This window comes from Condylura cristata, unplaced genomic scaffold (genome assembly GCF_000260355.1).
Source record: "Condylura cristata isolate star-nosed mole 26May11 unplaced genomic scaffold, ConCri1.0 scaffold00014, whole genome shotgun sequence".
NCBI lineage: Eukaryota > Metazoa > Chordata > Mammalia > Eulipotyphla > Talpidae > Condylura > Condylura cristata.
The window spans coordinates 14,216,111-14,233,944 of NW_004567115.1; the positions used below are offsets into that span (position 1 = coordinate 14,216,111).

Sequence of the window (17,834 nt, forward strand, 5' to 3'; positions counted from 1 at the left end):
ATAGTACTGCTGCACTAGCTTAGCTGAGAGGGAATTTAGTTACACCATCTGCCATGAGAATTGATTCTACAAATTGGCTTTTGATATTTCCCTTTCTTCTCCCCATTTCTTTCTTCCTAAACCTTCCTAAACCTTATCTTCATTTAAGAATCTCTTCCCAAATAAGAGATTTTGTTGTTTAAAACATATAAATGGTTCAATTGTAAACCAACCTGTCAATAGTTGCACAAGAAAGAAAACCAAAAAATTCTTTTGAAAAATCCATTATCATCTCCCTTCACAAAAAAGGACATAATTGGCATTGTATAAGATAAAATTTAATTAAATATGCATAAGGCATGTACCATATCCTGACAGTTGACCATAAAATATAAACACTTCTAGTAAAAATTTGCTTGCTATCTCACAGGCAGAGATTTCACTTGAAGACAGTGATATCAAAATTATTCCTTACATTGAATGTGTACACTTATTTATGCAACAGCCACTGAGTCTAGTTTTGATCTCTGTAACTACAAGGTTTAACAATAGAATACATTTGTAAAATACATTTACAAAAATTTATAAAAAAAGAACAACTGAGCCTCTATATTTCATTTTCTAAACTAAACTTGCCAAATTACAACCAACATTCTCCCATATGACATGGCTTTCATTCTTCACCACCACTGATCTCTGCAACAGCTCTAACATTCAAATCCAACGTAAGTTTTATTTGCTTTTCATTGTATTATATAGTGAATATAAATTTATTTAAACAAAATAAACTCAAGGGAATTTAAAAACCTAAAATTATTGTGATTAAATATGAAATGCAATTTTTCTGATGCTATTTTGTTATGGTGAGAACACTTAACATGACATCTACCCTCAACACAATTTTAAGTGTACATCATTGTTGACACTAGGTACAACATAGTACAGAGCTCTGAAATTTATTCATCTACCTTAACAGTGGAAAAATTGCCCACTGATTAGTAACATCCAACTTTCTCCTTCCCCTAGCTGCTAGCAACAACCATTTAACAATTTGATTCTATAAATTTAACTATTTTATTACTTTTCACAGTGACAGCATTGGTTTACAACACTGTGTATGATCCATGGTATAGGTTCACACCTCCTCACATGTATACTGTCACACTACACCCGCCACGATCAAGGTTCTTCAAGTCCTCCACAACAGTCAACTGGGCCCTCTCCACGGTTTTCCACCAGCCAACCCCTGCTCTGGTAGCCTAACTGAAAGCAATCAGTGTAGCAAATGGCAGGTTATAAAATCAGCACATCTATTTCAATCCCCTTTTTACATACAAACAATGAGATAGAAAAAGAAATGAACAAAGTGACCTCCGTTTACAATTACACCAAAAATTTTGGAGTAAACCCAGCGAAGGCTGTAAAAGAGCTAAATAAATCTATAACACATTGTTAAAACAAACAGAAGATACAGGGCTCTCTGGTGGCCTAGGGCTTAAGTCTCAAAGCTATTATCACTAGGGTCTGAATTTGGGGGCCAGGTAGCAAGTGCACATATGGCACAGCAGACCTCTCCCATTTCACCCACTGCTCCCCTCAGCAGTGTGTATCAGTAGATCCTCCTGTTTTGCCCTCCCACTTTGTCTCTGGTGAATCCTCTCACACCCCCACACCTCTAGTCTTGCCCCCTGTTCTTGTATGCATAAATAAATATAATATTTTTTAAAAAATGAAAATCATCTTTAAGTCAACTCTTATTTTACATCTGACAAAAAATACAATGACCCAGAAAGACAAAGCAACTTTACCAAAATGACAAAGGCAAGAATTGTTAGGACTAGCACCTTAACAGATTACCTAGACAAAGTTACCGATTGCCACCCCTCAGTGGCTAAAAAGGGCCTCAGGAACTTCTAAGTGAAAACCAATAGAGAAAAATATAGCAATTCAGATAAAATACGAAGTATGTAGGATCTAAAAGGATAAATGTATATCCTCCGCAGCAACATGGATAGAGCTGGAAGATATCATGCTCAGCGACTAAGCCAGAAAAAAAAAATATGGAATGGTCTCACTTATAGGGGGGATGCAGAGAAAAGCAAAAAGGAAATCAAAGGAAAGAAGTAATTATAATAAAGTAAAAATCAAAATATTCAGACAACTATCAATCAGAGACATTCTGGAAGGGAGGAGTAGGGAGAAGGACCAGGACAGGGGTGGGAAGAGCACAAGGGGCTATGGTGATGGTGCATGGGGGAACTGGTGGTGGGAATTTCACAGGGAAACCCTACATCATGCAAAAAAGAAGGGTAATGTAATATATTTTAAAAATTATGAAAAAAAAATGTTGCCAAAATATGAAATATGTACAACTTTCAGGAATATCTTCTGTGAGACAAGTAAGTACATATAATCTCTATGAGGCACATTTCACCAGAAAATGCAGTGAATTGGGAGTCCTAAATTCATTGTTTAAGGTAGCATTATCAACTTAGAATAAAAACCTCTGAATCCAGATTCTCTCATCTAACAATGGTAAGGATGTTAACAGTTCAAAATAATCCTAAGGAAGACATGAAATGAGTCCAGAATAACCACTGAGATTTACTTCTGATTACAGAAACATGTTTTTTTTTTTATTTTTATTGAGGTAACAATGGTTTACAACACTGTATATAATTTTGAAGTATAGGATCTTAATCTTCAGGTGTATGTTACCACTCCCCACCTATCACTAGGGACTGAAGTTCTCCACCAAAGTTCATTATGCACCATCCCACTTTGACCTTCCCCATCTCCTAGGATCACTTCTGCTGTGAGATGTCTAGGGGTTTACACTGAAGTGGGGCTATCTAACCTTTTGCTTTTTTTCTCTAAATTCCACATAAAAGTGATGCCATGTATATGGTGTATGTGGGCTAGAGGAAAACTAATTAGGTGCATCTAAAGACAGAAGATAAATATTTCTTTCAAAATCAAAATTCAGTAACAGATGTGAGGAAGGATGCAAGAGGTTGGAATGATGTAAATAAGGAATCAAACAGGGGACCTCTTGAAGGTGAAAAAGAAAATGCATTCTCCCCTCAGATCTGCCAGGAAGAATAGCTTTACAGAAAATCTTAACTTTAACCTAAAGTGCTTTTGATCTTCCCAGCTCTAAAATTCTAAAATAATAAATCTGTTGTTTTAAGTCAGTGGTCTGTGAGAATTCATTATAGCAATGATAGGAAACTAATATAGTAGTTGAATGATGCTTCAAACCTGCTCTCTGACTCAACTATTCTCAAGGAACCTTGGCTTCTCCCACTCCTTTTTTTTATCTTCCAAGTCTCAGTGACACACAAATACAAATATTCACAGGGAAACATGACATAAAGTAGCTATTTTCTCTAAATAGGATGGTGCTGGATAATTCAACAAAAATCAAGGGATATCTTTACCTCCAGGCTAAAGATAGCACAAATCAATTCCATTCACATTCTATTACCCAGAAGTTTGTTAACATGACTCCAGCTAAATATTGAAGAAGTTAGGGAATTTAGTCTATGAAGAAGAAAAAAAACTGATAAGGACTATTGAAAATTTTAGAAAACATTAAGATATAAAAACATCAAAATCACAACAGTAAAGTATGAGAAGCAGTTCTCCCAAAGCTGTTGAAAACATTTTCAAGAAGGCACGGTACATAGACATGCAAAAATGGCTATTCTATAGATGTATGTATCTTTCAAAGTAGTGTAATACCATATAAATTATCAATATTATTAAGCCATCATCATTAAATTCTACACTACACAGACTTAGGAAGAGGATGCAGCCAGTGGCGGCTGTAAGTTACTGTTTTATTATGCCAACTGCTGGCTGGCAGCTGGGTAAAAGTAAAGGTGCTAGCATGAATATTTCTAATGACACAAGAAATCATTTATTTATTTTCATTTTTTATTTTAGCTGACAGAGAAACATTAACTCAAAAACAGTATGACTTCCCCAGCTTAAATGTCTTCCTAATATTCTCTAAAATAATAATAAGTTATATGTAGAAACATAGGATGGCTTCCAAAGATATCTAAAGTATCAACTATTAAAATGAAAAAAAAATCTAAACTTTGTATTAAAAATATGTATTTTTTCTGTTTTAAAACTTCAAATAAACACCTGGTTGCAAAAATAGTGGTCTGTCCTATAATGGAGTAGAGGAGGGAAACATTTCTACAAAGCTCTTGATATAAGAAAATGTATTTCTAAATACAAATTAAGCTTAAGACAGATTAACTTTTTAAAATTTTAACTGTGAGCTTCCCCTGTAAAAAAATAATGTTTATCACTCTTCCAATCTTATCATTTTAATGGTTACCCTGAAACTGCTAGATGAGTGAGCTGTTTAAAATAACTCTTTCTGTTACCCACTACTTATTCTTGTGAATAACTATTATGCAATTTTAGAACAATGAATTTTAAAATCAACCTGTGATTTCTGCAGTTTCTATTTTATTCTTCCTCACCTTATAACCACATTCCCTTCCTAACTGCAATTGGAACACAAGCTTCAGTAGTAGTCATGCAAATGCTATCATTACATAAGGCCAACCCCCTATAGCAAATCAAGATGCATATACCCCGTATTTCATCTTCCTGTGGACCAGTTTATCTGACTAAACCCTGATTGATTCACATGTTATGTCACTTTATAGCCAATACTCAATGTCTTACAGTGATAAATACCCTACATAGTGACACACACCTTTTAATGTTTATTTTATAAGCAAAAGATAAAAGTATAAAAAACTTCAGAGTACATAATCACTTCAGTAGGCAGAATTCTAAAAGACCCCAATGATCCATTATCATATAATTTCCTCCTGTTGAGAATGGACACAACTTGTGAAGGAGATGGAATAGCGCTCCCAATGTTGTATTTCCTCATATGGCAAAGATCTGAATGTGTGAAGTCCTAATCGGTTAACTTCATGTTACTCAAAAGGGAGATGGCAATGGTGGGCCTCACCTAATCAGGTGAGTGTTCCAGACAAAGGTAAAGCATCAGAGAAGCAGCAATCTTACCTACCTGGAAGAAAGCAACAGCCTTTGGAGGGAGCTAAATGATTAGGAACTTAAGGAGGTCTCAAAGAGCTCGGACAACAAAGCTAACAGTAGTCAGGAAATACTGCAGTGCTTAATCTCATGCAGTATTCTACAATAACAACTAGCTATAGGGAAATACTGGGATAAAGTTCTCTGAAGCCCGAGATGTCTACCTACTTGCTTTTCCATTTCTTTCTTTGATATGGAAGTTCACTTAAAAATGTATTCTCTGTGTTAATGATTTTGATAATCTTTTATCAATGTCACATGTTTTATCAGAGAACTATGAATTGTTATTGTCATATTGACTAATATCTCATAAAATGATCCACAATTCAGACTAAAATAATTTATCTAAAGTTGACACTTCTAAACAAAAGACTGTAATTTCTGAATGATCAACTATTGCTTTATTTCTACAAATTATTCAATATTTCATGTAAATATAAAATACTGCAAACATAAAAAAACATACAATTATCACTTGAAGACTGTTATCTAATCAAAGAAAAAACCTTAAACAAAGCTTTGTAAATAACAACTAAGTTTTTACATATGAAGTATTTTAATGAATGTGCCATTAACCAATTTGTTAGACCCCTTAGAGCTACTAAGATGGAAATCATTTGTTCTCCCTTATTTTCACTAAGAGACAGGGGTAAAATTACTTAGTATCCATCTAGCACCATAACCCACCCTAAAAATTCCTGCTTTTTAATAAATCAATCTTCAAAATAACTCGAGCAATTATCTTTTATTTTCTCATTACTCTGGTACTGATCAAGTACCTATAAACAATCACATACCCCAGGCTATCTGTTGCTTATCTTCTTTATTCCTAGTAACAAACCTCTTATAGCCTACCACAAGGATCAATGAAGTACTAATTCCCCACCAACATTATAAACCGAAGCTACTAGTGACAAAAACCTATTTAAGTTTTCTCATTTTCTGTCGTCCCCCGCCCCCGACAACCTCACTAGAACCTTTCTTCTTGCCCCACCCATCAGCATTTAACAATCTTTATTTTCCATTTCATTCATCCCATAGCGTATTTTCAACTCTCCATTCTTTCTGTATCACTTGCTAAAAAAACCTCCACTCTTACAAACAAAATAGAAGCACAAATACAGAGCCATCCCACAACTGGGTAAGAACCAACCATCCTCAGGAGGAAGCTGACAGTCAGATCCCTAGCACATGTACAGGCCCACCAACATGTTCAGGCATGCCGGGACTGTGTCCACCTCTGAGAAGAAAATGGAAAGGCCAGCAAGGCAAAGATTGCCCAGGATTCAAATGCCCTCTAACAAACTCTCCACCAATCGTAACTGTACTGACAGAAACTTCATTCCATAAAGCCATTTTGAGTGGAAATGAGCTTTTCCTCTTTGTTTAAATAAATGTGCTCCCCCTGGGTGTTGAGGACGGTTCAAGTACCTCTTCGTTCCATGTTTCCCTGCAGGCCTGAAGTCCTGCATAAACATGTTGTAAGTTAGTTACTGTAATTCAATCAAATTTCAGTGGCCTGGTCTATAGTTCTAAATCAATTAATCTATCTATAGTTCCTGCATCTATAGCTCTCCTTCTGAACTGAGCTAGAGGGGAAAAAAAAAGAAAAAGCAAATGGCATTAAACATGATTGCTAGCATAAATGTCCCTTCCTGTGATCAAATGCTGTGTTCTTTTCTGAGCAAAACTAACCTTTGTAGCAGTAAAATTTACAGCAAAATTGTTTGATAAGAAGTGCTGGTTGTCTCCACATACTCATGACACATTCATTAACAAACTATATTCTAGTTTCCATCCTAAAAATTACCATGATACTGCTCTCACAAAATGCAAAGGGCAATGTGCAGTCTTCTTTTTACCTCAGAAGTCACCATTTGTCAATTTCCATCTCCCTCTTACTGTAACATTTTTTCTTGTAGCATCTAAAATCTCATACATTTGTATTTTTCTGACAGCTGAGTCATGTTATTTCTGCAAGCTTTCCTGTTGTGAAAAACTGAAATACTGGTACCCCTGAGGGTTTGCATTAGGTTTTCTACTTTCATGATACATAACTTGGGTTGTGTGACTCTTTTACCATCATAGTGAATTTCCATTTATGCTAATGATTAGAAATACATATGTTCTCTCCAGTCCAGATTAAAGGAGCATATCCATAAATTCTACTTTCTCACAATCATCTCAGTTTAAATTAAATAGAAGTATATCACACATTCTTAAAAGTGAACAGGTCCTTCTTTCTACATCTCTTTCTTTTCTTATCTCCATTTCTATAAATAGAATTTTTGTTTTACCAAGAAATCCAGTTCTCATTCTTCTCTCCTTTCCCCTCACTTAATATACAATAATTACCAAGAACGGTCTAGACTAGCACCTAAATAGCTTGAAAGCCCATGTACTGTTCTTCATGGCCACAACATATTTCAAGTTACCATTACCTCACTTTGACTTCCTCAGTAGCCTAATGAGTTGACTGTCACCCTTTCCTGAATACCTAAGCTATTTTCCACACCAGAGAGAGCAATCCTCCTCAATATGAGTGTCAACTTCTCAATTCCAAGATAAAACCCTTCATTTTTTCCATCTGATTTCTGAATCAAGTCTACATTCTTTAACATGGCTTACGGGATCCATTAGGATTTGACGTCTCACTCCACTTGCAACCCTTAGAAGGCTCCCAGCCTGGGTACTTTAGTCTTAGCCTTATCAAGATACTTTGAGTCCTTGAATCTATTGTGCTTTATAATAATTCTAGAATTTTACCACTGCTGTTTTTCATGTTTTTAACACTTTCTCCCTGCCCTTTCATTAGGTTATATCCTATATACTTCTCTTTGGTTTTCAGCTTATCTTAAGAGTGCTAGCCCTGGCAACCAACACTTTCCAGCTCATGTACTTATCACACTACATTACAAATCACTACTTTCACCTCTAAACTATAAGATAACGGTGTCTTCTTTACAACTCTGCTTTCAAGATCAAGAATGGTGTCTAACCATGCATCGATGTTTGTTGGGGGGAAAAAAAAAAGGGAATGACAGATGACATCTTAGAGAAACATCAGTAATTTGGCCCTTTGGTAAAATGTACTACTAAGAAAAATGTTTATTTTCTATTTCTCATTTCAATAATATTTCGACTTAATCAAAAAGGAGAGAATATAAAAAGCATCTATAACATACTTCAGTAATCAACACACATTCATAGAACATAGAATATCTACTGTGAGCTTCTGCTATGATTATATGACATACGTATCAAAGACTTGGGACAACACACTAAAAAAGCTTAGATTTTAGTAACAAGTAAATTGAACACAATACAGAAAGTTTCCTGGGTTCATTTACTTACTGTAATATGATGAATTCCCATGAAAATGCAAAACCATGAGAGATGGCAATCCATAGAGTCCAACCCACCTTTATAAAAGTAGCATTACATAAAAAAAAAAGAAAGAAAGAAAGAAAAGGAAAACAGCAACCTATTTCCCTTACTGATAACTTTTCAGACTATGAATTACCTTATTCCTATTTTGTTAATATGCACCTTGAATTCAACTTCCTATTCAAGAGCTCATTACACTCAAATTTCTTTTGTAAGAGTTCTCATCTATCATGAGTTACTGCAGATAAAATACCTATAAAGTTGGTGAAAACTAAAGCAATGTACAAAAAGTAGCTTAGTATTTTAATGCATGACTTTGTAGATCACAGATGTGAATCAATTAGATAAGGCAAGTATAAACCTAATTGCTATTTGATAGTCAAATAAAAAGAATTTAAATAATTCAGCCACAATTAGCTTTAGTTATTCTCTATGGATCATATAACTCAATTAAGTTTTTGAAAATGAATACTAAGCATATTTATGATAAAGACTGTAATCAAATCACAGCAGAACTATTACCAACAGACAACCTAAGACTAAAAATTACCTTTGACACAGCAAGAAACAGCCATCAATCATTATATTACCTTATTTCATGCAAACTTAACATCTAGAAAAGATCTAAACAGATGGTTAGTCAAGTAGTTTAACTTTTAACTAAACAAACATTTCTGGTTCATTCCATAAAATCTCATTTATGCCATAAAAGAAATGGTACCATTTCAGAAGGCCAAATAGTAAGAAAACTTTTTCAATTTTCCCCAGACTCACAAATTCTTATCTTGTTCAACTCTCTCATTTTACATTGTGAGTAAAATGGAGATCCAAAAAGCTAAGTGATTTGCTCAAGAACACAAGGATGTATCACCAGAACCAGAATACACATTTCATTTTCTGAAACAGTTTCTATAGTATAGCAGTGATAGTGCAGTAATAATCACATTTGCCTCTCATTCTAGAACTAACATTTATTAAATCCTCAACATTTCATAAAGTAAACCTTATTTTATTTCACATTTAAAAGAACTTCATACAAGGTAATACTGACTTACAAAGAGGGAAACTGTTCTAAATGAAATTTGCAAATATAAACAATGGGTTTAGAATACACATTTCTCAAATTCCATTTTACAATTGTATCAAACAGTAAAATAAGACTAAAATGACTGAGAAAAGGAGAAAGACCAAACTGAAGTCTGTAAAGTGTCATGTCAACTAGAGGCCAAAGAAAAATGACAATTGAAATCAACAAACAAAACCTGAGAGATAATGAACCGATAGAAGCTATCCATCACTTTGGTATAATGTCATGAGGGCAGTGTCATAAAAGCAAGGATGATGAGATTTAAAAAAGAAGGAAACAGCCCTCCCTGGTGGCACAATGAGCTAAATTAAGTGTGGCACTGCAAGCGAGCCATAGCCGCTTCTATGCCAGTTCCATCCCCAGCCCTGAAGGTGACCCACGTGGTGCAGCAGACCTCTTCTGTCTCCCCTGCTACTCCCCTAAGCAGTGTACTTAGTTCATTTGCCTGTTCTGCTCTCCACACTGCCTCTGGTGGATCCTCTCACTCCCATGCATCTCTGACCTGTACCCCAGTTCTGTATGCATAAATAAATAAATCTTAAAAAAAAAGTAAGTAAATAGGAATCACTTCAACATCATGGTGATATATAAACAATTTCTCATTTTTGTCCTATCCCCCTCCCAACAAAAATTAAGCAACCATCCAAAAACACTACTTAACAACCAACAGATCAAAGAGGAAGTCAAAAAATATTTGAGACATATGAAAATTGAAATACAATATAAAAAAACCAATAGATTTTGGATGTCTCCAATGAGGAACTATCATAGCAAAATACATAAGAAACTCTTAACTCAGAGGCAAAAAATAAATCAATGAACATACATAACCAATTAAACTATGGACAAAAGATTAGAAAATACATTTTCTGAAGAAGACACACAAATGGTCAACAGGTATATTTGATGGTAACTTAATACCATGAGAGAAATGCAAATCAAAATCACAATGGCATATTACCTCACACCAGATAGAACAGTTATTATCAAAAAGATAAGAGATACTGAGTTGATGAATATGGATAAAAGGGAATGCTGGGCACTATTAAAAGGAATGCAAATTTGTTCACTATGGAAAATATCACAGAGGTTCCTTAAAAAAAAATTAAAAACAGAACCACCATATGATTCAATTTACTATATATGTATCCAAAGTAAATGAAATCACTGTCTTGAAACATAGCTTCAGTCCCATATTCATTTTAGCATTTTAAGATATGAAGTCAACTTTAGTGTCTATCAATGGACGGATGGATAAAAATATAGGCATAGGGTAGAGATATACACACAAACACACACACACTCCTGTAATATAATCCAGGCTTTAAAAAAGGAAATAATGCTATGTGACAACATGGATAGACCATGAGCTCATTGTGCTAAATGAAGTCAGTCAGACAGAAAGACAATCTGTCTAACTTCACTTACAGATGGAGTCTAAAAATGTAGGACTCATAGGAATAGAGTAGAATGGCTAGTCATCACCACATGGTGGCTATGTGGAGATGTTGGTCAAGAGTACAAGCCTACAATCAAAAGATGAGGTTTTATTTTTTCCAGTCACCACCAAACTATGTCATCTCTCAAGACAACTGACATAAACTGGATCCAAGAGAAACTCTGACAAGAAGCAGAAGCATAAGTTAATAGGGCAGACTACCAACACTAAGCTCAATTCATGACATAAACACAGTTGATACACTAGGAGAAAAAAGAAGCACCCTGCTTGGAGACTACACGTGGAGGAACTTCTGGGGCTCCACGTGTTAGACTCAAAATCCAGAGATTACCAATGCTGTCTATAACTCAACCAACAAAGAGCTACTCCATACCAACAAACTCTTGGAGAACTAAATTGTGCCCAATTCAACACTCTTTACTGACAGTGTTACAAATGCTCCAACCTACAAAACGAAAGCCAAACTAGTAACTAAGGAAGAACAAACTAACTGGGGTGGGAAGAGTGCACTGGACTGTGGTGATGGCACATGGGTGAATTGGTGGTGGGAAGCCCATGGGAATTACAAGTGAGATGCAAAAAATCACGAAATGTAGAATGATGTAAAAAAATAAAAAAATAAAATTAAAAAAAAAATGGCAGAAGATCTAGCTTGTATCTGCAAAAGTCTTCTCTATTCCTTCTAAAAATTCCTTATTACATTTTCTTACAACATAAAAATAAAAAAAAAATGAAAGAACAAAGAAAACTTATAACTATTGATAAAATAAGCAGACTTCTGGAGACCTAGTTCTAAAAGGGCAAATCTTCTGCACACATCAATTCCAGGTGAGACCAATGTGTCCACACAGATGGCTACAAGTTAAGAGGCCAAGATACTGGAGTTCTAAGCAAAATCAAGGCACAGAAAGGCAAATAGATCTTCCACTAAACAAAGAGCAGATTTATTTTCCTGTTTACTAAGCATTAACATTTCCATCTATGGAGAAGGCTAAACAAGCAAAATGCCCATTTAAAAGAAACTCAGTTCCCCAAATCCAAGTTTCCTCTTCTGCTAAAAATCACATTTGCAGACATCATCTGATCTGTCTCATCAGCACAGGAGCTGATAGTTTGGCAAAACTTTTGTTGTGCAATAACTATCATACAGGATTCCAATGCCTTCTGCCGTCATCCATGAAACTGATGCAGACGAATCCTTCACAATTCCTGACAGCAATTGTGGTCAATCTAAGACTTGCCATCTCCAATTACTCTTCAGGAAGTGTTTATTGTTCATAGTATCTAACTATGAAATAACAGTCTGGCACCACAGTCTGTGTATATAATGTATACATATAAAATCATACATTGACATCATATATATCAGTACAAAATTTTTCTTAAAAAGTTTTCTTAAAGTTGTATTCATGTGCATTAACTTTCTTCTACTTAAGTTCTTTGCTTAGGTATAAATATGTTGCTTATATCCAAGCTTTCCCTTTATGATTTGTTAAGGCAGTAAAATATTTAGTTAACATCTATGCCACATAACTTGATATATGTATATATATCATATAAAATGTTCTAAAATATACCAGAGGCTATTAAAATATTTCATTAAATGTAGGCAGTTTTATTACTCTAAAAAAAATTCACGAACTGCTCAATTTTCCATAATATATACACAATGTTATATACATGGCATAGGCTGTTCACTAATCATTTTCTTGGAGATAAGATAAATTAGAACCTCTGCCTTTGATGATGGCAAAGTCAGTAAGTCCACTGGAAATTATTACAGAACTTGAGCTCTTTTGCTCTTTTCATATTATCAAAAAAGATAACTATAGATTAAAACAATTCTAAGAGAACCTGATTAAATTGATAATAAATTATGTGAGAAACTGTCCAAATAAAGGAAACCCACGATGGACTAAAATATAAATTATATATTCTAAAAGACAATCTTCCAGAAATTCAGTCACTTAATATGACATTAGTTTTTAATGACTATATTCAATATATATAATGATTAAGGGAAAGGGAGTGTAAAAATCGCCAAGTCGATTTTATTTGTCTATTCAATAAATCACTTTCACTATGTTCCTAAGAGTATAACAAAACTTTTCTTAAAAGAAAATATTTTAATGAACCATATAAATACAGAAATACATGAATAACAGCAATTATTCCATGATGGAAATCTCCAGTGGAAATTCTCAACATGAAAGCTTGAAGTTTTAGTGTTTCCTAATAACAGATAATGTATTGCGGTAACCAGGTACTTTACTATTATGAAGACAATATATTTAGCAAAAAAGATAGTTTAAGAAAACCGTATTTTAGGATCACACCATTGCACCATTCTAATAATTTAAAAGTGGACCATATAATAACAGCTACCAAGTACTGATCTTTTGTTACTTACTAGATATTGCACTAAGCACTAATATATGTGTATGTGTGTATGTATGTACGTATAATTTAATTTCAATGACAACTCTAAGATGTATGCATTATGCCTAAACGTATGTATAATTTAATTTCAATGACAACTCTAAGATGTATGTATTATGCCTAAACTAAAATACACACTAAAATTTTGGAAAGTTAATGGTTTGCCTGATACAAAGAGGAGTTGTAACACACTAGCTCCAAGACTGAAATACCTATTTTTACTTAACTTTTATTCCCATAACTATTAATAATTTAAACACTATTCTAATGTCCATTCTTCATTCTAGATTCCATTTTCTACTACATTTGACTTTGCCAAGATGAAGGAATAAATATACTGTTAACTCCAAATCAGCTACTTGAGTATTTATATCAGTAACATTTATCATGGTATATTATATTCCAACTGTTGTACTTCCTATTACAATAGTGTCAACACTTATCACAGCATCAATTTTCAGCAAAGAAGAAATCACATATGGTCAGAACAACCCTGGGACATGTTTTGAAAAGTACCACACTGAAATATCTAAAATAATTTCCTGTACTTCCAATAAATAATATTTACTTCTAGTACTGAACCCTTTCAGTACTAGGATTTTATACTAGATACTGGTTCAACAACATTCGAAACATGCTTAGGTTCACTGAACATACACACTTGCTAGATTGTTTTTTTTTTTTAACTGAAAGTTTAGGTGATCAAAGTGACTTTTCTAAGAGAAAACATCATAATTCCCATGGACTTACTCATATTTTTATGGTCCTCTGCTGTGATAATGAGTCACAGGGTAAGAGGAGGAGCCCTGAGGGTCAGAACAGAATTGTGAAAGCTCAGAGGAATAAGGAGGTCTCTAAAGATAAGGGCAACAAATTCTGGAAGAGACTAGTCAAACACCCCAGAATTAAGAACAGCGGCAACAGAACACTCCAAAATAAGGATGATAAAAGTACGCTAAGACACAGAAGCTGGGACACAGAGACTTAGTTCTGGGTATAGAGACATAAAGCAGAGTGAGTGAGAACTAACCAATCACAAAAGACTGATGGTGTTTTAGAGTAGTTGAGGAAGGCCCTCCCTGGTGGCGCAGTGGGTTAAAGCACAGCACTGAGAAGCTAAAGCCACTTCCGCATCAGTTCGATTTCTGCATGCCCCAGAGGTGACCACATGGCATGGCAGACCTCTCCTGGCCCACCCGCTGCTCCCCTCAGCAGTGTACTTCATCCATCTGCCTGTTCTGCTCCCCACTCTGTCTCTGGTGGAGCCTCTCGCCGCCCCTGCACCTCTGGCCTGTACCCCAGTTCTGTATGCATAAATAAATAAATCTAAAAAAAAAAAAAAAAGAATAGTTGAGGAAGAAGATACATATTCCATGAGGCACCACTCCATTTTCCCTTGCCCTTCCCTGGCCCCGTTCCACTGGTCTGGAAGTCCCACTTTCTTTCTGTTCCTTTCCTCCTTAATAAACTTTTTCTTTCTCTAAACAAATCTGCCTTTTTTCATTCGTTTGCCTGAGCATCAGAGAAGTTACTGCCACAGCTTCCTGAGACACCAACCCATGGTGGTCTAATGGCTCCGACATTCCTGACTGGGAGACTAGACCAGCAAAGTTGAAATTACATGTCAGTAATTCACAAGAAAAATTACTACTTTAATCTTCTCCCTTCTCAAAAATTATGAAATCTAAAACTCTTGGAATGTGGTACATAAATACCAAGCACTTGAAAATATTTATGTTTAACTTATATAAGTCTAGGTTTACACTAACGCCAATAATTTCATGTTAAAATACAATAAGTATAAGTTATACTGAATTTAGAGTTGTTTTCAGTAAAGGGAATAAGATTTCGTTTGTGAGGTTTTTCACTTTCTCCACCTAGCTAGCAACAAAATGTAGTAATTATTTTAAACCCCAATTAGATTTGAAGTCACCAGTGTATACAAATTCATCAAGGTGGAAGTAGCTTTAATTTTATAAGGAATACTTTTACTAACAGTATACTATTAGAAGTCATATTCACACACACAAAGGAGCCATTTATTTTCAAAATAAATTTGTTTCTGATGCTGCTGGATCAACTAAGTAAAGTAAAAGTAAGCAAAGTAAAAGTGGATAACTGAAATTCACAAATAAACTTTACAACTTTATCAGCAGTCATTTCAATCCAGGCCCTCAAAGTCATCAGACTAGGATTGAAATCAGGTGATCAGAAATCACAAATTTGCATTAATTTAAATAACGTGGTTATTTTCACAATTATATATTGAATTCAACATCAACAGACTTAAAAATGTGTAAGGAAACAGTAACTTAAAACATCTTTCTACTATGCTCTGCAGCCTTTTGAAACAGGTACCCGAGTAAAGAACACAAAAGACCAACAGTTCCTGTAGGTTGACTAACACTTCTAAAGGTTAAATTCACATCCAACACAAGCCCTCTCAAGCTGAGGGTCCAAGTAGCCCAGAGACTGAAAAGTGTGAAGGGTTGAAGCACAACGCCAAAAACAAACAAAAAAAAACATGGTTTACCCAACCCCGGACTCTCCTTGGGGCCCAAAGGACACGCCCAAAAGGCTTCCCCCAGCCCTAAGGCAACCAACGCCCACGCCCCGCTGCCTAGCAACGTGGCGGGCTGCCTAGCAACGCGGCCCTCCACAATTCGGCTCACTGGCCAGGCCCGGCCCACCTCACCCAGGAAGGCCACAAGTAACCACTCTACCTCTTTTTTCTTCTGTCCTCCGCCTAGCTGGATGCAGAGGAGCAACAGGAGGAGGAGAAATGGGAAGCTCCCGGTGGGCAGGTATCGTAGCCGCCGCCCTGCCGGCCTCCGGCGTGAAGGAGCGCCCTTGGCACCCATCGCCGCAGGGCAGTGTCTCCTCCACGCTCTGTAACCGTGCGCGCCCAGGTCCTACCGGTGATCGCACCTGTCAGGCTAACCGCAGGAAGCTCCCTGCCTATGCCTTCGTGGGTGCCTGAGTCTTGGCCAGGGACTCGAGCGGGGGCCGAGGGCCAGGAGGAGGAAACCGGCAGAGCATCCGGTTCACCGGGAGAGGGGACCTGGAAAGGCTGGGGATGGGGCAGGAAGTGGGCGTGGCGAGGGAGCTCGCCGGGTGCGTGCGCGCGCTGCCAGAGCTGTCCAAGACCCGAGCTGCGGGAAGGCAGGCATCTCTAGCTCAGTGGTGTAAGCCCAGGATCTTCTGCAGCTAAGACTAGTAATAGGTACCAGGAATACATAAAGGGGCTTTATCTGCAGCAACAGACATGCCTTATTAGATGATAGAGGACAGCTTTGTGAAATTTATCAAGACCTGGTCTCCATAGCAACCGGAAATCTCCATTCCCACTGTACATTATTTTAGGAACCAAAGGGAAATCTTTGAAATCCTTTAACATATCCCAAAACCCACTAAGTGAGTAGGAACAGCCTAGAACTTTACACTGTGCCCTTCAGACCCAATTGAAGGGTCAGGGGAGCCAACCTACACATCACTTCGTTCTTGTGTTAGAAAACAGTTCAGCATTCATGGAACACCAAAAGTGTACTAGACAATTTGATGCGTAATGGATAAGACATAATTCAGTTTCTGGCTTTTGAATATCTTAAGGACAATAGCAGCAGACTGTTAATTGAGTGCTTAATGTGGGCCAAGTTCTTTCTAGTGTTTGTGTGTGACTCGTATTCCTCTACTTCAAGGTTATTTTTCACTTAAGTGTATCATGAACACCTTTGATATTCTGATGAAGCCTACTGACCCAGTCTTAAAATAATATTTCTAAATGTATAAGTTATATACATAGAATTACAAAGAAATCAAATATAATTAAATGTCTATCAAAGTTAAAAACATCACATGATGCAAGACAAACATTTCTATTTGGGGAATGCTGGAAAGCATTGGTAGATCTGAGAATCGATGTACTACAAATATTCAGACTTCACAGAGTGCTGATAGATCAAGTGGCACAGAATTATAGTATACTTGATCAACTATATGGCATGAGGACTGTGAATAAATTCTGTCATCTCATGTGGTCTAGCAGCAGTTCTTATAAACAGTATATCTAACAGTTCTTATAAACATGGTAATTTTGAAAGTAGTAATATTCAAAACACTACAACTGTACTGTGGTATAAAAAAAAACTGTCATTTTTACAGGTGATAAAAACTTATGTACTGCCATTACCACTGTGATTTGCCTGACTTCAAATGAAAGACAAGATTTCCATCAGAAACTATTAACAGAAATAAAGTTTAAATTTATCCACTTCAAAGTGTACAGATGGTCTGAAAAATTATGCACTTCAGGAAGAATGCCCACACCACAACAACCCTTCCAGATAAGCCCTACTTTAACAATTGCAGATGAAGAATTTAAAGCCTGATGAT

At 35.9% G+C, this 17,834-nt stretch overlaps 1 protein-coding gene across 3 annotated transcripts in view; it reads right to left on the reverse strand.

Moving 5' to 3' along the window:
- The window catches only part of TUSC3 (tumor suppressor candidate 3), a 122,715-nt gene extending 106,141 nt beyond the window's left edge, over nucleotides 1-16,574 (reverse strand). For 2 of the 3 annotated variants that reach the window (XM_004682193.2, XM_012724970.1), the window contains exon 1: nucleotides 16,166-16,511. In XM_004682193.2, coding sequence (XP_004682250.1) covers nucleotides 16,166-16,303 — 138 coding nt within the window. In that variant the 5' untranslated portion in view covers nucleotides 16,304-16,511. Of the gene's footprint in view, nucleotides 1-16,165 lie in introns of all 3 variants that reach the window. The other variant, XM_004682192.2, reaches the window with a different exon arrangement.
- Nucleotides 16,575-17,834: the final 1,260 nt, after the last annotated feature.